Source organism: Musca domestica, unplaced genomic scaffold (assembly GCF_030504385.1).
Source record: "Musca domestica strain aabys unplaced genomic scaffold, Musca_domestica.polishedcontigs.V.1.1 48, whole genome shotgun sequence".
Lineage (NCBI taxonomy): Eukaryota > Metazoa > Arthropoda > Insecta > Diptera > Muscidae > Musca > Musca domestica.
Genome location: NW_026712340.1, coordinates 1,982,767 through 2,005,410, shown reverse-complemented (window position 1 = coordinate 2,005,410; position 22,644 = coordinate 1,982,767). Strand labels below are relative to the sequence as shown.

General features: G+C 35.1%; 2 protein-coding genes and 1 long non-coding RNA gene across 3 annotated transcripts; 2 read left to right on the top strand and 1 right to left on the bottom strand.

Annotated features, from left to right (window-relative positions):
- Positions 1–6,049: 6,049 nt before the first annotated feature.
- LOC101894355 (odorant receptor 46a-like) lies at positions 6,050–10,049 on the top strand. Its single transcript, XM_005190892.3, has 3 exons — positions 6,050–6,807; positions 9,572–9,841; positions 9,911–10,049. The coding sequence occupies exons 1-3, from the start codon at positions 6,118–6,120 to the stop codon at positions 9,962–9,964; spliced, it is 1,014 nt and encodes a 337-aa protein (XP_005190949.3). The 5' UTR covers positions 6,050–6,117; the 3' UTR covers positions 9,965–10,049.
- Positions 10,050–10,735: 686 nt separating this feature from the next.
- On the bottom strand, positions 10,736–11,368 carry LOC131804729 (uncharacterized). Its single transcript, XR_009343249.1, has 2 exons — positions 11,082–11,368; positions 10,736–11,030 (listed from the first exon to the last, which is right to left on the bottom strand). It is a non-coding gene; the product is annotated as an uncharacterized LOC131804729 (long non-coding RNA).
- A 6,403-nt stretch (positions 11,369–17,771) lies between these two features.
- Positions 17,772–22,209, top strand: LOC101889206 (odorant receptor 46a-like). Its single transcript, XM_005190144.3, has 3 exons — positions 17,772–18,620; positions 21,533–21,802; positions 21,879–22,209. Exons 1-3 carry the CDS (start codon positions 17,772–17,774, stop codon positions 21,930–21,932), a joined length of 1,173 nt encoding a protein of 390 aa, XP_005190201.1. The 3' UTR covers positions 21,933–22,209.
- Positions 22,210–22,644: the final 435 nt, after the last annotated feature.

Below are 22,644 nucleotides of genomic sequence, written 5' to 3'. Positions count from 1 at the left end.
TTAACTGCAGTTATTGAAAGAGGAAAAATAGGCTATTTTAAAACGCTCATAACTCCGTAAATATTAACATTTCGGGGTTTTTAGCATCATTTTAATCGCAGTTATTGAAAGAGGAAAAATAGGCTATTTTAAAACGCTCATAACTCCGTAAATATTAACATTTCGGGGTTTTTAGCATCATTTTAACTGCAGTTATTGAAAGAGGAAAAATAGGCTATTTTAAAACGCTCATAACCCCGTAAATATTAACATTTCGGGGTTTTTAGCATCATTTTAACTGCAGTTATTGAAAGAGGAAAAATAGGCTATTTTAAAACGCTCATAACTCCGTAAATATTAACATTTCGGGGTTTTTAGCATCATTTTAACTGCAGTTATTAAAAGAAGAAAAATAGGCTATTTTAAAACGCTCATAACTCCGTAAATATTAACATTTCGGGGTTTTTAGCATCATTTTAACTGCAGTTATTAAAAGAAGAAAAATAGGCTATTTTAAAACGCTCATAACTCCGTAAATATTAACATTTCGGGGTTTTTAGCATCATTTTAACTGCAGTTATTGAAAGAGGAAAAATAGGCTATTTTAAAACGCTCATAACTCCGTAAATATTAACATTTCGGGGTTTTTAGCATCATTTTAACTGCAGCATTTTAACTGCAGTTATTGAAAGAGGAAAAATAGGCTATTTTAAAACGCTCATAACTCCGTAAATATTAACATTTCGGGGTTTTTAGCATCATTTTAACTGCAGTTATTGAAAGAGGAAAAATAGGCTATTTTAAAACGCTCATAACTCCGTAAATATTAACATTTCGGGGTTTTTAGCATCATTTTAATCGCAGTTATTGAAAGAGGAAAAATAGGCTATTTTAAAACGCTCATAACTCCGTAAATATTAACATTTCGGGGTTTTTAGCATCATTTTAACTTCAGTTATTAAAAGAAGAAAATAGGCTATTTTAAAACGCTCATAACTCCGTAAATATTAACATTTCGGGGTTTTTAGCATCATTTTAATCGCAGTTATTGAAAGAGGAAAAATAGGCTATTTTAAAACGCTCATAACTCCGTAAATATTAACATTTCGGGGTTTTTAGCATCATTTTAACTGCAGTTATTGAAAGAGGAAAAATAGGCTATTTTAAAACGCTCATAACTCCGTAAATATTAACATTTCGGGGTTTTTAGCATCATTTTAATCGCAGTTATTGAAAGAGGAAAAATAGGCTATTTTAAAACGCTCATAACTCCGTAAATATTAACATTTCGGGGTTTTTAGCATCATTTTAACTGCAGTTATTGAAAGAGGAAAAATAGGCTATTTTAAAACGCTCATAACTCCGTAAATATTAACATTTCGGGGTTTTTAGCATCATTTTAATCGCAGTTATTGAAAGAGGAAAAATAGGCTATTTTAAAACGCTCATAACTCCGTAAATATTAACATTTCGGGGTTTTTAGCATCATTTTAATCGCAGTTATTGAAAGAGGAAAAATAGGCTATTTTAAAACGCTCATAACTCCGTAAATATTAACATTTCGGGGTTTTTAGCATCATTTTAACTGCAGTTATTAAAAGAAGAAAAATAGGCTATTTTAAAACGCTCATAACTCCGTAAATATTAACATTTCGGGGTTTTTAGCATCATTTTAACTGCAGTTATTGAAAGAGGAAAAATAGGCTATTTTAAAACGCTCATAACTCCGTAAATATTAACATTTCGGGGTTTTTAGCATCATTTTAACTTCAGTTATTAAAAGAAGAAAATAGGCTATTTTAAAACGCTCATAACTCCGTAAATATTAACATTTCGGGGTTTTTAGCATCATTTTAACTTCAGTTATTAAAAGAAGAAAATAGGCTATTTTAAAACGCTCATAACTCCGTAAATATTAACATTTCGGGGTTTTTAGCATCATTTTAATCGCAGTTATTGAAAGAGGAAAAATAGGCTATTTTAAAACGCTCATAACCCCGTAAATATTAACATTTCGGGGTTTTTAGCATCATTTTAACTGCAGTTATTGAAAGAGGAAAAATAGGCTATTTTAAAACGCTCATAACTCCGTAAATATTAACATTTCGGGGTTTTTAGCATCATTTTAACTGCATCATTTTAACTGCAGTTATTGAAAGAGGAAAAATAGGCTATTTTAAAACGCTCATAACTCCGTAAATATTAACATTTCGGGGTTTTTAGCATCATTTTAACTGCAGTTATTGAAAGAGGAAAAATAGGCTATTTTAAAACGCTCATAACTCCGTAAATATTAACATTTCGGGGTTTTTAGCATCATTTTAACTGCATCATTTTAACTGCAGTTATTGAAAGAGGAAAAATAGGCTATTTTAAAACGCTCATAACTCCGTAAATATTAACATTTCGGGGTTTTTAGCATCATTTTAACTGCATCATTTTAACTGCAGTTATTGAAAGAGGAAAAATAGGCTATTTTAAAACGCTCATAACTCCGTAAATATTAACATTTCGGGGTTTTTAGCATCATTTTAACTGCAGTTATTAAAAGAAGAAAAATAGGCTATTTTAAAACGCTCATAACTCCGTAAATATTAACATTTCGGGGTTTTTAGCATCATTTTAACTGCAGTTATTGAAAGAGGAAAAATAGGCTATTTTAAAACGCTCATAACTCCGTAAATATTAACATTTCGGGGTTTTTAGCATCATTTTAACTGCATCATTTTAACTGCAGTTATTGAAAGAGGAAAAATAGGCTATTTTAAAACGCTCATAACTCCGTAAATATTAACATTTCGGGGTTTTTAGCATCATTTTAACTGCATCATTTTAACTGCAGTTATTGAAAGAGGAAAAATAGGCTATTTTAAAACGCTCATAACTCCGTAAATATTAACATTTCGGGGTTTTTAGCATCATTTTAACTGCAGTTATTGAAAGAGGAAAAATAGGCTATTTTAAAACGCTCATAACTCCGTAAATATTAACATTTCGGGGTTTTTAGCATCATTTTAACTGCATCATTTTAACTGCAGTTATTGAAAGAGGAAAAATAGGCTATTTTAAAACGCTCATAACTCCGTAAATATTAACATTTCGGGGTTTTTAGCATCATTTTAACTGCATCATTTTAACTGCAGTTATTGAAAGAGGAAAAATAGGCTATTTTAAAACGCTCATAACTCCGTAAATATTAACATTTCGGGGTTTTTAGCATCATTTTAACTGCAGTTATTGAAAGAGGAAAAATAGGCTATTTTAAAACGCTCATAACTCCGTAAATATTAACATTTCGGGGTTTTTAGCATCATTTTAACTGCATCATTTTAACTGCAGTTATTGAAAGAGGAAAAATAGGCTATTTTAAAACGCTCATAACTCCGTAAATATTAACATTTCGGGGTTTTTAGCATCATTTTAACTGCATCATTTTAACTGCAGTTATTGAAAGAGGAAAAATAGGCTATTTTAAAACGCTCATAACTCCGTAAATATTAACATTTCGGGGTTTTTAGCATCATTTTAACTGCAGTTATTAAAAGAAGAAAAATAGGCTATTTTAAAACGCTCATAACTCCGTAAATATTAACATTTCGGGGTTTTTAGCATCATTTTAACTGCAGTTATTGAAAGAGGAAAAATAGGCTATTTTAAAACGCTCATAACTCCGTAAATATTAACATTTCGGGGTTTTTAGCATCATTTTAACTGCATCATTTTAACTGCAGTTATTGAAAGAGGAAAAATAGGCTATTTTAAAACGCTCATAACTCCGTAAATATTAACATTTCGGGGTTTTTAGCATCATTTTAACTGCAGTTATTGAAAGAGGAAAAATAGGCTATTTTAAAACGCTCATAACTCCGTAAATATTAACATTTCGGGGTTTTTAGCATCATTTTAACTGCATCATTTTAACTGCAGTTATTGAAAGAGGAAAAATAGGCTATTTTAAAACGCTCATAACTCCGTAAATATTAACATTTCGGGGTTTTTAGCATCATTTTAACTGCAGTTATTGAAAGAGGAAAAATAGGCTATTTTAAAACGCTCATAACTCCGTAAATATTAACATTTCGGGGTTTTTAGCATCATTTTAACTGCATCATTTTAACTGCAGTTATTGAAAGAGGAAAAATAGGCTATTTTAAAACGCTCATAACTCCGTAAATATTAACATTTCGGGGTTTTTAGCATCATTTTAACTGCATCATTTTAACTGCAGTTATTGAAAGAGGAAAAATAGGCTATTTTAAAACGCTCATAACTCCGTAAATATTAACATTTCGGGGTTTTTAGCATCATTTTAACTGCAGTTATTAAAAGAAGAAAAATAGGCTATTTTAAAACGCTCATAACTCCGTAAATATTAACATTTCGGGGTTTTTAGCATCATTTTAACTGCAGTTATTGAAAGAGGAAAAATAGGCTATTTTAAAACGCTCATAACTCCGTAAATATTAACATTTCGGGGTTTTTAGCATCATTTTAACTGCATCATTTTAACTGCAGTTATTGAAAGAGGAAAAATAGGCTATTTTAAAACGCTCATAACTCCGTAAATATTAACATTTCGGGGTTTTTAGCATCATTTTAACTGCAGTTATTGAAAGAGGAAAAATAGGCTATTTTAAAACGCTCATAACTCCGTAAATATTAACATTTCGGGGTTTTTAGCATCATTTTAACTGCATCATTTTAACTGCAGTTATTGAAAGAGGAAAAATAGGCTATTTTAAAACGCTCATAACTCCGTAAATATTAACATTTCGGGGTTTTTAGCATCATTTTAACTGCATCATTTTAACTGCAGTTATTGAAAGAGGAAAAATAGGCTATTTTAAAACGCTCATAACTCCGTAAATATTAACATTTCGGGGTTTTTAGCATCATTTTAACTGCAGTTATTAAAAGAAGAAAAATAGGCTATTTTAAAACGCTCATAACTCCGTAAATATTAACATTTCGGGGTTTTTAGCATCATTTTAACTGCAGTTATTGAAAGAGGAAAAATAGGCTATTTTAAAACGCTCATAACTCCGTAAATATTAACATTTCGGGGTTTTTAGCATCATTTTAACTGCATCATTTTAACTGCAGTTATTGAAAGAGGAAAAATAGGCTATTTTAAAACGCTCATAACTCCGTAAATATTAACATTTCGGGGTTTTTAGCATCATTTTAACTGCAGTTATTGAAAGAGGAAAAATAGGCTATTTTAAAACGCTCATAACTCCGTAAATATTAACATTTCGGGGTTTTTAGCATCATTTTAACTGCATCATTTTAACTGCAGTTATTGAAAGAGGAAAAATAGGCTATTTTAAAACGCTCATAACTCCGTAAATATTAACATTTCGGGGTTTTTAGCATCATTTTAATCGCAGTTATTGAAAGAGGAAAAATAGGCTATTTTAAAACGCTCACATTTCGGGGTTTTTAGCATCATTTTAATCGCAGTTATTGAAAGAGGAAAAATAGGCTATTTTAAAACGCTCATAACTCCGTAAATATTAACATTTCGGGGTTTTTAGCATGTTTTAAATTGCAGTTTCTTACAAACGGAGAATAGCCTACTTTAAAACGGCCATAACTCCTTAAATATTAACATTTCGGGGTTTTTAGCAGGTTTAAAATTGCAGTTTTTAAAAATGGCCATAACTCTTTAAATGTTGACATGATAGGTATATTTTACTGCATTTTAATTCTTATGAACATCCATACATACATATGTTCCGCCCATTTAATTTGCATTTGCCCCTTACCATCCATGGTAGCCAAGCCCTTAATAATTAAGTGCGGAATGATTAACGGCTTCCAGCCTTGCAAATTACGAGTAATTACTTAATTACGTGTTTATAGAAGGATATCATCCAGGAATCACTGGGTCATTAGGAGAAAAGCATTGAACGGCAAACGCCATAAAAACCCTTGTCCTTCAGTAGACCTTAGGCATTTAAAAGTTAGCCATTGAATTGCGTCATGTTTCACCACAAAAGGGAACTCATTCGGACATTTTACATCAGGCAGTATCAGCTTTTGAAGCTTTTCGCTCTGTGGCAGTTGCCAGAGGATGCATCCGCTTATCAGCGGTTGGGATATCGTATCTTTTTCTGGTGTTTTTTAATCTTTTGGATGTTGCTGCTCGATTGCTGTATGATTCTGCAAATTGCAACTCATCTGGGAGATGTTGACGAGGTTATTAAAGTTTTCATCATTTTTGCCACGGCCTTTGCGGTAATGGGCAAATATCTCTATCTGAAGATCTACAACTACCGTTTTGAGCAACTATTTCAAATGATGCACCAGCCGGAATATCTACCCGAAAATCCCACAGAATGGCAAATCTATTGCCAAGCTATTGACTTAAGTCGTCGGGTACGCAACTACTATGCTTCGTTATCGGTTTCGGCCTTGAGTGCTTTGTTTTTGAGCCAATTTCTTGGCGATGAGCAGGAATTGCCGGCATCGATTTATTATCCGTTTCAATTGAATACGAATTGGAAATATGGTTTAATGTATGTCTATCAGTGTGTGTCATTGGCCATTTTGTGTTTCGTCAATGTCGGCTTCGATTCGTTGACCGCATCGTTTTTCATCAACATTAAGGGACAGCTGGATGTTTTGGGTATGCGCTTGCAAACGATTGGTGTGGGCGTAAGGGATCAGCGGAGGATTTTGAAGAAGTTGAAAGATTGCATCCGTAACTATCAGCGTATTTTGCGAATGACTCATTTGATGGAGGAATTGGTCCGCATACCAATGTCCGTACAAATCGGTGGTTCGGTATTTGTGTTGATTGCAAACTTCTATTCAATGTCAATGGTAAGTTTTTTTCCAACGCTTGATTTCATTTTAAGGACCCATGAAATAAGTTTCATGGCCTATATAAGGTCGGCTAGTAAGACCACCTGATAACTAAGATTCAATTTCAAGTCAATAGCCATATTGCGGTTTGAAAATCAAATTCTCCTATCGGAAAATGCTATACATTTTACGATTGGTACGTAATGTCAATTTTGTTTCCACACATGCTCCAGAACGCGGAATATTGGTGACTATTTATTTGACCAATAATAAGTCGGTGACTTTGGCACAACGTGAATTTCGTCGCATATTTCCTGGCCGTCCAACGGCTACGGTGAAACACTGCGACGTTTAACAGTTCACCTTGAAGAAACTGGCACGGCAAACGATCCGGAGTATCCGTTCTGCAGAGAATGTCATGGAATCGCCGTCGACATCGACCAGACGACGTGCCACGCAAATGGGTATCAGTCGACGGTTTTTAAACTAAATTTTGAACATGTTTCCCTACAAAATCCAGAAGGTGCATAAGCTGTTAGATGCTGTGAATCCTATGGGCAGTTAGCAAAAGAAATTGTCCAATCTCTATCATCTTTATAACAGATCTTGTGTTGATGGAAATATTGAAGGATGTTGTTCCAGGGCGCCTAATCTCCCGTTGTGGCGATTTGCACTGGCGAACAAGATCGCGGATATATGTCAACAAGCCTTAGACTTCTTCAGCTCTTAAGGACAATATCCGTCAAGAATATGAGACCTATCGCCGGTAGTTTGGAACAAAGAGATGTAAAATGCCATAAAAAGGGCTCAAAATAAAAATAGCGAACGTAGCCGTTATATTAGGGTCAATACGACGACGTGGACCTACGTAGGCAACTTCTGTCATAAGCCATTGCAATTTTCAAATGCGAAATTTGAAATAAAAAAAACAAGTAAAAAAGCAGTAAGTTCGGCCGGGCCGGACTTTGAATACCTTCCACCATTTAGTACAATTCTGACAATTTTCTAAAAAATAAAATTCGTTAAAAATTCTGTTAAAATCTTAAAAATACCGAATGTAGCCGTATATTAGGGTCTATACGACGACGTGGACCTGTATAGGCAACTTTTGTCACAAGCCATTACAATATTCAAATGCGAAACTTAAAAAAAAATATGTTTATAATGTAGCTAAAATCATCAAAATACCGAACATCGGGAGGTACCATGGGAGTTATAAAACGTGGACCTGCACAGACAATTTTCTGGCATAGGCTATAGTACCCATTACGAACTTCAAATACTAAATTTGAAATAGTTTCGGTAAAGAATGTCTCTAAAATCATGAAAATACCCAATATCGGGAGGTACCGTTATATGGAGGCTATACGAAGACGTAGACCTGTACAGACAATTTTCTCTCATAGGCTGTAGTATTCATTACGAACTTCAAATACCAAATTTGACAATTCCGGTGTATAATGCCTCTAAAATCATCAAAATACCCAATATCGGGTGGTACCGTTATATGGGGGCTGTACGAAGACGTGGACCTATATGGCCCATTTTCTGTCTTAAGCCGTAGTATCTATTACGAACTTCAAGTACCAAATTTGAAACGATTCCGGAAAATAATTTCGCTAAAATCATCAAAATACCGAATATCGGGGTTACGGTTATATGGCGGCTATACGAAGACGTGGACCTACATGGCCCATTTTCTGTCTTAAGCCGAGGTATCTATTACGACCTTTAAATACCAACTTTGAAACAATTCCGGTAAATAATTTCGCTAAAATCATCAAAATACCGAATAACGGGAGGTGCCGTTATATGGGGCCTATTCGAAGACGTGGACCTACATGGCCCATAATCTGTCTTAGGGTGTAGCATCCATTACGAACTACAAATACCAAATTTGAAACATTTCCGGTAAATAATGTCGCTTAAATCATCAAAATACCGATAATAGGAAGGTACCATTATATGGGGGCTATATCAAAACGCGGACCAACAAAGTCCATTTTCAATACCAAAAGTCCTGCTGACTTAATATACATTTGAGTAAAATTTTATCAACCTACTTCATTTTGTTCGGAAGTTAGAGTGATTTCCACAGATGGACAGACGGACGAACATCGCTAAATCGACATAGAATTTGATGCTGATCAAGAATATAAATACTTTGTGGGGTCTAAAATGTATATTTCGAGTTGTTCCAAACGGAATGACAAATTTAATATTTCCCCCCATGCTATGGTGGAGGGTATAAAAAATCGGTGAATCTGTCATAGGCTGTAGTATCCATTACGAGCTGCAAATACGAAATTTGAAATATTTCGGGAGAATAATGTCGCTTAAATCACCAAAATACTGATAATAGGGAGGTGCCATTATACCAAGGTCCATTTTTAAAACAACAAATCCTGCAGACATAATATACATTTGAGTAGAATTTTATAAACGTACTTCATTTCGATCGGAAGCTAAAGTGAATTCCACAGACGGACGGACATTTTTGATGCTGATCAAGAATTTATATACTTTGTGGGGTCTAAAATGTATATTAGACATATTACGGTGGAGGGTATAACAATGCACAAGAAGAATCAAAGTTTTTCATTAAATTTTTTTAAGTTACAGCCAAAAAAAACACCTGAAGTTTACTTTTGCGCCACCTTGTACCAAGTCCATTGTCAAATTGTTGTCAAAAGTAGTCTTTTTAACCTTGATAAGTTTTTACTGAATAGGAATACCCACCAAAGATTTCCGTTGTCAGTATTTCAAAATACTCTTCCCTTAGCTTTCAGACAATGCGGACATGGGAATTTTCGCCAAGCTGTTACTCTATCAGACATGCATGCTGACACAAATCTTTATTCTCTGCTATTTTGCCAACGAAGTTTCACTGAAAAGTTCGGATATATCATTTAACCTATACGAATCGAACTGGTATGATTGGGACAAAGTCAATCGAAAATTGGTGCTGCTGATGATGATACGTTTCGATACACCGATTAGTATTAAATCGATCAATCGCTGCTATTCATTTAATTTGGCTGCATTCACTGCGGTAAGTACATGCGTATGTGTGTGTGAGAGAAATGAAGAGTACATAAATAATTGTTTCTTCTCATTGCAGATTGTCAATTCGTCCTACAGCTATTTTGCTCTCCTGAAACGTATCAATAGTTAAGCGGAGTTGATGGCGCATAGTGTCACGACCGTGGCCAAAATCTGTGAAAATCAAGTGAATGGTAGCAAAAAACATACTGAATTGACTGGTAACATATCAATTAGAATTAACCTGAAGTTTGGTATTGATATGTCAAGTATTTTTTTCTATAAGAGGATTTAAATTCAATAATTGTAGATAATCAGTATTTTTGTCTAAAATAAAAAAATAAATTATGATCAAATATTAGAAAATTTAATGACCCGATTATCGATAACAACTATCGTTGAGTGGCGTTGCCAGTTGCGAAGATTGCATTATGTATGGCAACTTTCAACTGAATTTGCGAATTTCAGTTGCTACAGCGGCCATATTTGAGCAACCATCTATTTGCAGTTGCAGTGAACGTTTTCAAAGAAGAAAAAGTAAAATTGAGAGGTAAATACACATTTTCTTAACAATTATTGACTTTTTAGCTTCACTAAATCATTTTGCATATCATTTTAGATTAAATATGGTGAAAGTGACAACAAAACATCAGTTCGAAATACTTATAGAAAAAAATGGGTGCTAATCCAAACTTAGCTCGAGGAATACATGTCTTTGGTGAAATTAAAGCCACTGCAGATGAAGCGTGGAAGAAAATTTCCGACAACCTAAACAGTCATGGTCCACCAACAAGGACACCAGAAGAATGGCAGAGAGTATGGATCCTGGATGTGTACGTGTGTTCCATCTATACAGCCCACAACGCCAGGAAATTTCGTTTTGGGTAAAAGTAGTTTTTATTTATTAGTCTTTTCTCTTCCTCCGTTAACTTCGAAACAATCCAAAGTTTACACAATTTGTACTCTATGAAGTGCACTACTTCGCTGGGGACGTTCGAGAATGTGGGTTGAGCCATACAATTGTTGTAATCATTTCCATGGGACTTTTGGAAACTTCCCTCCGCAAAAAACCTCAGAGCAGCACAAATTTTAAAAGTGGAGGAATTGCTGTTGATCTTTAGCATACTTTGAAGTCATATTTAAGAGTCTCCACTATGTATACTACGGCATCTTTTGGAAGCCGAAAATACGCCTTAAACCTGAAATAGTTACATGATTATTCAGACCATTCCAACATGACATATACTTACAGCACCGATGGCAATTCCAACGGATTTGAATTATCTCTCAAGCTTCGTCGAATAGATACAACGTCCTGAACATTTTCTTCTTCATCAAAAAATAATTCCACTGAACTTATCATTTTAAAATTCTTTTATTGTTTAAATTGTGTTTTGTTATTTCGAATTAATTGACATTTTTGAAGTTTAGGGTTCACAAGATGGAAAATACACTAATCGATAACACGTTTATCGACAACTCAATTGGGTTGCCTTCTATAATACAACATTTTATTTCAGTCGCGCTGACAACTGATAACGCAACCCGAGTTTGGTGGCAATGCATAATCGAGCCATAAAGCTTCACTTTGGCCTTAGGCTGGAAATTTTTTACAATAATAGATTTGACAAATTAATTAGAAATTGGTTAAGATTTGGATATAGCTCCCATATATATTTTGAAATCGGTTCAGATTGGGATATGATTTTATTAAGAAGCATTGGCACACAACGCCTTTGCAATGGTATTAGGCTTACAGTAAAAAACTACACAACAATTCAATTGAGGATACGATTTTTACTGGGAAGTATGTGGCTACCTCGAATTTTTTAATTGCAACAGAAGTGCCATTCAACTTCAAAAGATTGTAGTTTCCAGCACGCTTGGCATTTGCTATGAAATTAATAAATCCAAAGGACAAACCCTTCGTGTATGTGGACTAAGTTTGCTTTTCACTGTTGTAATATTTATATCAGACTAAAGCTGGGAATACATAAAGCGCATATTTGGCTGGCTTAAGTCATCGGCTGACTTCTTCGTAGATGAACAAAGGAGTTTTAGGTTGACCTAGTTCGATTTTGGCCCTAGGCTCCTTTGTTCATTTCCGAAGAAGCCAGCCGATGACTTAAGCCAGCCAAATAAGCGCTTTATGTATTCCCAGCTTTAGTCTGATATAAATATTACAGCAGTGAAAAGCAAACTTAGTCCACATACACGAAGGGTTTGTCCTTTGGATTTATTAATTTCATAGCAAATGCCAAGCGTGCTGGAAACTACAATCTTTTGAAGTTGAATGGTACTTCTGTTGCAATTAAAAAATTCGAGGTAGCCACATACTTCCCTGTAAAAATCGTATCCTCAATTGAATTGTTGTGTAGTTTTTTTACTGTAAGCATAATACCATTGCAAAGGCGTTGTGTGCCAATGCTTCTTAATAAAATCATATCCCAATCTGAACCGATTTCAAAATATATATGGGAGCTATATCCAAATCTTAACCAATTTCTAATTAATTTGTCAAATCTATTATTGTAAAAAAATTCCGCCACATACTCTGAATTTCATTGGAATCGGACATGCATATCGTGTTTGGTGAATAACATACAGGGTGAGATGAAAAACTGCAACCAACTTCAGAATGCTGTCATTTTAAAGCCACTCGTCCGACAGCTGTTAAAATTATTCCAGTGACAGCTCATTATATTGTTTACAAGCGTACAAAAGCATTTTGGTGAGAATTTTCCAGAAAAAAAATAGTTATTCGTGATGGAATTCAAGCTTGAAGTGTGATTTCTTTATATTTGGCTGGAAAACCACAAGTGGCTATGGTTAGAGCACTCCAACATTTAAATGTGAATAAATATTTTGTGTCTCGTAACATCGCTCGTTACCGTGATACTGGTAGCGTAGCCCGACGTCAAGGAAATGGACGGGAGAAAACAGCAACATCAGCATAAATGGTTCGAAAAGTAAAGAAGCGACTTGATCGAGACCCGCGTCGCAGTGGCCGAAAAAATGGCTCGTAAGCTAAACATACCGCAATATGCCATTCGGCAAATATTGAAAACTGAGCTCAGGGTAAAGCCAACTGAGCTCAGGGTAAAGTGCAAGAACTTACATCGCAACCGAATTAAAATAGACTCAATGGAGTTAAAGAGTTGCTTCGCTTGGCCTTAAGTGGTGAACTGCCGAATTAGGTTTTCTCCGATGAGAAAACATTCGTTGTTCAGCAGTTTGTAAACAAACAAAACGATCGATCAAACGATTACTTGCCAAAGAAGTCAGCTGAAAATATGCACCTTCGGTTGGCCACCAGAACTCAAGCGCCGGTCATGGTGATGGTCGTATTATCGATCGTATTAATCGACCGTGGCATTAGAATTAATGGCGAATATTATCGCGAAAATATTCTGGAGGGTGTATTAAAGCCTTGGGCGTGCAAACATTTTGGCCGCAGACCTAGGACATTCCAACAGCAATCAGCATCATCGCACCCAGCACGCTCCACCAAAGAATGGTTACAAAATGAGGTTCCTCGCTTCATTTGCAGCGCACAATGGCCACCTCGATCTCCGGATACCAAGCCGTTAGTCTATTGTGTCTGAAGTATTTTAGAAAGCAAGGTTGACACTAAAAAATGCCAAAGTGTCGAACACCTCCAGCAAGCGCTTCGCCGGGAATGGACCAAAATACCGCAGAGCAACATTCGGGCGGAAAGCGTGTGACGGTTTTATCGGCCGTTTGAAGGCCATTATTCGGGCCAAAGGTGACCAATACGAAAAAATCTAAACTTATTCTAAAATTTGATGCTATTTCCGACATTTTTTGCTTTCATTCAATAAAATTTAAGAAAAAAAATGTAAAAATTATGGCGTTTGACTTTGTTGCAGTTTTTTTCCATCGATAAAGCACTTCGAGGGAAAATCAATATACACTGTTAGGAAATATTATTAATAGTATTACATATTAGACCCCAATTATAATGCAATTTACAGAATACATCGAAGGACGTTGTCGTCTCCGCTAATAGTGAAAGTAAGAACATGTTTATTAATCTTACCATACTATTCAAAAATGTAATATAATTAGGGACGAGCTAATTAAATTCGACTTAAACTGCACAGGAACAGTGGATACATCCTGCATGGTTTTGCTGAACAATATTGTACAAAATACTTTGTACATACTTTTGAGTGCGGTTGAGGTGCTGATAAAATCTAGCAATAAACAATAAATATTCTAAAATTACCTATTTTCCTGCCTCCATAAACACCACAGTGAACAATTCGGTGATCTTGTGTACTGACGCATACGAACTCTATTCTACTTTACAAATATTTTATTTATTTATTAATTAATTTTCATTTCTTTAGAAATAAATTCTTAAAGTTTCCTGTGCCATTTTTGGATTATTAATAACACTGGATTATCAATGATTTAACAATTTAAAAAGTATCACCGGTTTTGCCGACAGATGTATATTCTCACCTAATCTTCGATTGTTTAAATCTATTTGACTTCTTTTATGATTATTCAAATTTGTGACTATCTATGGAGTAGGTTCCGAAACAATGAGCCAATATTCCCCATTTCGTATCGGACCTAAATAAATATGACTCCCAGGTTTGGACTATATTGGTTATCTCCTTCACTTTATATGGGATTTTTGATAATTTTTAAAAAATGCTAAAATTTGCGTGAGGTACTAGATATGGTGGATCGAAGCATTCCATTTTCAGATGAAGTATGAACACAGATAAAAATATTGGTATGGGTAAAAATGCCATATTTATCTTAGGTTTCTGGTTGAGACAAATATTTAGATATAGAGGGTGAGATATAAAAACTGCAACAAAGTCAAGCGCCATAATTTTTACATTTTTATACCCTCCACCTTGGAACGGAGGGTATATTAACTTTTTCATGCCGTTTGTAACATCCGTAGACCCCATAAAGTATACATATTCATAATCAGCATAAAATTCGATTTAACGATATCCGTCTGTCTGTCTGTCTGTTGAAATCACGATACAGCCCACATTATTTGACGTAGAGCGCCAACATTTAGCAGAGCAATTTGTATTGTGTCTACGATGGTTGGTATTGAAAATGAGTTATTTCCGTCCACGCTTTGGTATAGCCCCCATATACCGGTATCTATATACTGATTTGTCTAAAAATTGGTATTTGTAGGTCATAATGGGTTCTAACTCCTTTGGCGAAACATTATATATTTAGGTCCACGATTTGGTATAGCACCCATATAACGGTACCTCCCGATATTCGGCATTTTAGGCCGATATTCGGCATAGAAATTGGTATTTGTTGGTCTTAACAGGTTCTAGCTCTTTTGGCGAAACACTATATGTATAGGTCCACGTTTTTGTATAGGTCCACGTTTTTGTATAGCCCCATATAGCCGTATTTCCCGATATTCGGTATTTTGATGATTTTTGGCACATTTTCCCATGAATATGTCTACAAATTGGTATATGTGGGTCATAATGGGCTCTAATGTTTCCTTTACCCTAAGGTGGAGGGTATTAAAGGTTTGGCCCGGCCGAACTTAATGTTTTTCTACTTGTTTTTTTTTTACATTTTATTGAATGAAAGCAAAAAATGTCGGAAATAGCATCAAATTTTAGAATAAGTTTAGATTTGTTCGAATTGGTCACCTTTGATACGAATTATGGCCTTCAACCGGTCAATGAAACCGTCACACGGTCCAAGGTCTGCGGACAAAATGTTAACGTGTCCAAGGATTTAATACACCCTCCAGAATATTTTCGCGATAATATTCGGAATTTATTCTAAGGCCACGGTCGATTAATACGAGCGGACAGCGACCATCACCATGACCGGCGCTTGAGTTCTGGTGGTTTTCAGGTGAACTCTTTGGCAAGTAAACACTATCATTTTGTTTTTTACAGATTGCTGGACACCACTTTCGGCCAAGCGAAGCAACTCTTTAGCTCTTTTGAGTCTATTTTCTTTCTGTTGCGGTGTAAGTTGTAGCACTCTTTGGAATTTCAATGGCTTTACCCCGAGCTTATTTTTCAATATTTGCCGAATGGTATATTGCGATATGTTCAGCTCACGAGCCATTTTCCGCCACTGCGACGCGGGTTTCGATCAAGTTGCTTCTGTATTTTCGAACCATTTCTGCTGATGTGGCTGTTTTCGTCCGCCCACTTTCTTGAAGTCGGACTACGCTACCAGTATCGCGGTAACGAGCGATGGTTCGAGACACAAAAGATTTATTCACATTTAAATGCTGGAGTACTCCAACGATAGCCACTTGTGGTTTCCAGCCAAATATAAAGAAATCACACTGTCACGCTTGAATTACTTCACGAATAACTTTTTTTCTGGAAAAACAGACAGATGGACGGACGGATGGACATCGCTAGATCGACTCCAAATATCCTGAAACGTATCAAATGATATATACCCTCTCCAGCCATATGGCTGAGGGTATAAAAATTGTGTGAATTGTATGAATAAAGTATGTTATAACCAAGAAAGAAAGTCTTAAAGTCGGGCGGGCCGACTTTTTGATACCCTACGCCACTTTGCTAATTTAGTAAAGCTCCGCATAACAATTATAAGTTTTTATGGGAAAATTCAATCATACACGCTATAATTATAATTTAAAGTTCAAAGGACTAAATATGCCGAAGCATTTGTATCTTTTAAATTCGGACTTGTATTGCCCATTTGGTGCACAATTAATTTGAAATCGGATAAATATATATATGGCAGCTATATCCAAATCGGAACCGATCTCCATAAAATTTCGCAAAGATATTTCGGAGCTGTATTTGATATATTTCCCTGAATATCGTTGTTACGGAGTGCATATTACGGCTGTGGGTAACAAATATAACAAATCGGATGAACAGTATATATGGGAGCTATAGCTATATCTGAACCGATCTTCACCAAATTTGACACACTAGCTTCTAGACTAAATCCTAAGTGCCAAATTCCATCCCATTTGGACAAATATTAGACGTTTAGTGCACAATATAAGTTAAATTGGACGAAGTTATATATGGGAGCTATATCCTTATCTGAACCGATCTCGATAAAATTTGGCACATGTATTTCTGGGCTGTATTTGATATATTTCCCCAAATATTGTTGTTGCAGAGTGCATATTACGGCTGCGGAGGACAAAAATAACAAATCGGATGAACAATATATATGGGAGCTATAGCTATATCTGAACCGATTTCAATTTCATCATACTTATTTTCAGGCCTAATTTGGTTGTATGTGCAAAATTCCATACTATTCGGACAGATATTACACCTTTAGTGCACAATAAAAGGCAAATCTGACGAAGATATATATGGAAGCTATATCTAAATTTTGACCGATTATCTCCAATTTCAATAGGGTTCGTCCTTGGCCAAACAACTGATCTGTGCAAAATTTCATCTGGATCGGGCAATAAATGCGAACTGTACTTTGTTTACAAAAATACATGGGCAGACGGACGGACTGACATGCATAAATCGACTCAGAATGTGATTCTATGCACATCATCAAAAGGAACTATGGGTCTATCACTTTTCCTTTTGCCTGTTACAAACAAATGCACAAAGACCTGACCACCTTGTGGTATAGGGTATAAAAAGGCTTAACATAAATGCGCAAAATGTAGTCTTACATTGAGACTAATTTAGTTCTGTAGTTCCCTGAAAATATCGATTTAATGATGGATTGCTTTCAACCCACAGTATCCTCTGTTATTTAATTGCTAATGACGGTAAATAAATTCTCATTAAAATCTAACCCCACAAAATTATTAACTAATAAAATTTTTTCATATAAATACCACAACATTGAAGCTAATTAAAAATATTCAGCGGATATTTGCCATAAAGTAGGCAACACGTTTTCTCTCGAACAAAGAATAATAAACGCAAATTGCCATGAACTCCCGCGAACATCGTGAGTTATTGGAAATATTCTATAAAAAACAATCGTATGTTTTTCGTCTGCTGGCTTTGTGGAAACTCCCAGATACGGTTACGGAACGTTTTCGCCTGCTGCATCGTTTCTATTTCTATTACATACTCTTCTTTTGGGTGTTGTCCTTCGATGCCAGCTGCATGATACAATTTATTGCCAACATTACGGATCTGAATGAAGTTATCAAGGTGTTTTTCATTTTTGCCACCTCGTTGGCGGTGTTTGCGAAATTTGCAACAATTAAATTGAAAAATCATCTCTATGCTGAATTGATTGAGACCATCCATGAGCCAGCATATCGGCCGGTCAATAGTCGAGAGGTGAAGATTTTCCGTCAGACACATCGTCTGTGTGGCACCGTTCGTAACTTTTATTTGGTCATATCGTTGTGTGCCCTCAATGTGGTAATGCTGACTCAGTACATCTTCGATAATTCCGAATTACCCCTGTCGCTTTACAATCCCATCAATATTGACACCAAGCTACGTTATCGTTTAATGTATCTGTATCAGTATGTTGCCGTATCGATTTGTTGTTACATGAATATTGCCTTTGATTCAATTTCCGCTTCGTTTATGATCCATATCAAGGGTCAGTTGGATATACTTTGCGATCGTTTGGAACATTTGGGAATGGATCAGGAGAGCAGGGATGAGGATATTACGAGGCAGTTGAAAAATTGTGTAAAATATTATGGAGATATCATTCATATTGTTCGCATAGCAGAGAATTTAATAAGTTTTCCAATATCCATACAAATTGCCTGTTCGGTGCTGGTGTTGGTAGCCAATTTCTATGCCATGTCGTTTGTAAGTAGCAAATATGGTACAAGGTGGCGTATGAGGAATACATTTTATTCGAAGGGTCAAGAATATTCATCATACGCCACCAGTTACTTGTATCGATGTATATCAAAGGGTAGCGGAATAAATAACTGAGACTGACTGAGAATCAATGGCCAGAAGAACCTAGAATCTTAATATTTTTTACGAGGGTCAGTCTTGGTCCATAGGCGTGTGATAAGATATTTTGGAAATTCGTTCTAAAATAATACAAAGAGTACTAAAATGTGCTAATAATTTAATACCTTGTATAGGACAAACGGAATGAGCTACAATTCTGAAATTTGGAATGACAGTCACTGATGAAGTTCAGTCACTGATGATAGTTCAGAAGCTATAATTTTAAAATTTTGTATTGGTGTTCCTATTGGTAATAGGTTTGTGAATAAAGAGTTGGTTTTGGAAATGTGTACCACAAGTGCACGAAATGTACTAAATAGTACTATATTTGGTATAATTTGATATTGGGTGAACATATAGTGCTTGAAATCTGAAATCTGGTATTGCGGCCGCAGTTCATGTGTGCCTGGACATATGGAGGTGGTTTCGGAAGTGTGTACTATAATTGTATGAAAAGTTCTCAATGGTACTAAGTTTGGTATTAGATGAAGGGAAAGGAATGAAAACATCAAATTTGAGATTAAAGTCTCTGTTGGTGTCTGTGGTTGAGAGAAGGATGTGGTTTTGGACATGTGTACCATAATTGTAGGAAAAGTACCAAATAGTACTATATTTGGTACAATTTGATATTGGGTGAATTTGAAAACTGATATTGCGGTGGCAGTTCATGTGTAGCCTGGTCATATAGAGGTAGTTTCGGAAATATGTACTTTAATTGTACGAAAAGTACAGAATTGTACTATTTATGGTATTGGGTGAAAGGATAGAGAAAAAATTCTGAAATTTGATATTAAAATTACGGATGGTATCTGTATTTGTGATTTGGCAGTGGTATGGAAATCTACCCTATAATTGTACGAAAAGTACTAAATAGTACTAAGTTTGGTATTGGGTGAAGGGAAAGGAATGAAGTCATCAAATTTGATATTGAAGTCTCTGTTGGTGTCTGTGGCTTAGAGAAGGAGGTGGTTTTGAACATGTATATCATATTTGTAAGAAAAGTACTAAATAGTACTATATTTGGTACAATTTAGTATTGGTTGAACAAATAGTGCTTGAAATCTAAAATTTGGTATTAGAGTCGCTTTTCATGTGTAGCCTGGTCATATAGAGGTAGTTTCGGAAATATATACTTTAATTATACGGAAAGTACTGAATGGTACTATATTTGGTATCGGATGAAGGGATAGAGATACAATTCTGAAATTTGATATTAAAATTATCTGTATTTGTGATTTGGTGGTGGTATGAAAATGTGCCCTATAGTTATACGAAAAGTGCTAAATAGTACTAAATGTTGGTTTTGAGCGAAGAGATAGAGCTGGAATCCTCAAATTTGATATTGAAGTCTCTATTGGTATCTCGAATTAAAATATGGGGGTGGTTTTGAAAATGTGTACTATAATTGTCCAAAAAGTGCTAAGTGGTACTAAATAAAAAATAAAAAAACATAAATATTGGGTGAATGAATAGGGCTTGAATCCTCAAATTTATTATTATGAAATTCAGAAATTTTATATTGAGGTCACTGTGGGTGTCTGTGATTACGATATGGTAGTGGTTTTGAAAATATGAACTATAATTTTTCGAAAAGTACTATGTGGTACTAAATATGGTATTGGGTGAAGGGATAGAGCTGGTATCGCCAAATTCAATTTTGAGGTTTCTGTTGGGTTTAGGATTAAGATATAGATGCGATTTAGGAATATGTACTAAAATTGGCATTGGATAAAGGGATAGGTCTGGAATCCCCAAATTGTATATTGAGGTTTCTGATGGTATTTGGAATTGAGATATGGAGGTGATTTTTGATATTGAATGAAGGGATAGAAATAAAAGTCTGAAATTTGATATTTAGTTTGCTGATGGCAGCTGTGTTTCAGATTTGGCGGTGGTTTGAAATGGGTCCTATACTTGTACGAAAATTACTAAATAGTACTACATTTTGGTATTGGGTGAAGGGATAGAGCGGGAATCCTCAAAATTGGATATTGAAGTCTCTATTGATATCTGAACTTGAGATATGGAGGTGGTTTTGGAAATGTATACTGTAATTGTACGAAAAGGACTAAAAGGTAATAAATATGGTATTGGGTGAAGAGATAGGGCTAACATTTGAAATTTGATATGGATGTCATTCTTGCTGTCTGTGGTTTATAGAAGGAGCTGATTTTGCTTATGTGTACTATTATTGTACTAGATGGTACTAAATTTTGTAATGGGGGAAATTACAGAGCTGAAATCCTGAAATTTGAAATTGAGGTCACTACTGGTGGAGAGGTTTACATATGGGGACGTTGAAATAGTTTTGGGCAGACAAATTGGACCTGGTTCAATTGTGCAATGGTTTTGCTAATATCCTCCACTGTGAAAGATTTTAAGACTTTTTGGTGTAAAAGGTATTATTTTTTCCCAAAATCGAAAAATTTGAATGATAACCGATTTTCCCTTTATGATATCGAAGAAAATTGCAAAACCATTTGATTCTTGCAGGTACTGGAACAAAGCATATGCCTTGAAAGTCTGGAAATTTAGTAAGATGTATAAAGTATTGCATTTTGAGTACTAAAAAGGACTAACACGAACTTTTGGAGCGAATCTAAAATTTTAAGTTGGACTGCTCTATAAAAATTTAAAAAAACATCTGTCATTTTAGAATTTTCCATGAAAAATCAAACACCTTTAAAAAGATCCCAACATAAAAAATCTTTTTTCAAAATCAATCATAATATTATCAATCGTTTATTGTTTTCTAACAGCTCTCCGATCCCGGCGATTATGCCAATTTCATCAAATTCCTCATCTATCAGCTGTGCATGCTGTCGCAAATTTACATTCTCTGCTATTTTCCCAGTGAGGTGACGGCTAAGAGTGAAGAAGTTCCCTACTATTTGTACTGTTCGAATTGGGTCTATTGGAATCGCATGAATCGTAAATTGACGCTGTTGATGATGACCCGTTTCGATATACCAATACGTATTAGATCGATAAATCCCACGTATACATTTAATTTAGCGGCTTTTACTTCGGTAGGTTGTAATCCAAGGAGGAGGGGGAGGAGGATTTGTGTACATTTTATAATTTGTGGTTTTTTTCCTCTTTCAGATTGTCAATTCTTCTTACAGTTATTTTGCTTTGCTGAAGAGGATCAATAGTTAAATGGGAGGAGGGAATGACGGAGTATTCTTATTTAATATTTTCTTATTAATAGGCGCAGCAGTCTTTTATGCGCCTAAAAGTATACTCAATATTTAATAGAAACCAGTTTAATGAATATCAAAATGACGATTGTAATGATCTTAAAATCTAGTCAAATAGTAAGAATAGTATTGGCATTTTCACAGATTACCTAGATGAATTCTGAGTCGCACTTTTGCCCTGATAGATGATAAATTTTGCGATATTTTTTGTTTTGTTTTTGAATTCATAATAAACGAGTAAGGAGTAGTCAGAGGCCTGGAGGGTTCGACTATGTGACCCTACACCACTATGCATATTTAGTAGAGCTTAAAGACCGAATCGGATGAAACATATATGTATGGGAGCTATAGATATACCCGAACCGAATTTCACCATATTTGGCGTACATGCTTCTAGACTGAATTCGGTCGGATGTGCCAAAATGCAGGTTTTTTTCTGATATTGGCCATTTGGTGCACAATTAACCTTAAATCAGTGGAAGATGGGAAATATATCCAAATCTGATCCGATCTCCGATAAAATTTGGTAAAGGTATTTCTGGACTGTATCTGATATTTGGTATCAAACATCATTCTTGTAGGGTGCATATTACGAATATGGGGGACTTGAACACCAAATAGGATGAAACATATATATGGGAGCTATAGCTTTATCCGAAACGATTTTCACC

Coding starts and splice junctions, on each gene's coding strand:
- LOC101894355 (XM_005190892.3), top strand. CDS start 6,118: ATGTTGCTGCTCGATTGCTGTATGATTCTGCAAATTGCAACTCATCTG. Junction 6,808..9,571: donor ACTTCTATTCAATGTCAATG/GTAAGTTTTTTT, acceptor CTCTTCCCTTAG/CTTTCAGACAATGCGGACAT. Junction 9,842..9,910: donor ATTTGGCTGCATTCACTGCG/GTAAGTACATGC, acceptor TTCTCATTGCAG/ATTGTCAATTCGTCCTACAG.
- LOC101889206 (XM_005190144.3), top strand. CDS start 17,772: ATGAACTCCCGCGAACATCGTGAGTTATTGGAAATATTCTATAAAAAA. Junction 18,621..21,532: donor ATTTCTATGCCATGTCGTTT/GTAAGTAGCAAA, acceptor GTTTTCTAACAG/CTCTCCGATCCCGGCGATTA. Junction 21,803..21,878: donor ATTTAGCGGCTTTTACTTCG/GTAGGTTGTAAT, acceptor TTCCTCTTTCAG/ATTGTCAATTCTTCTTACAG.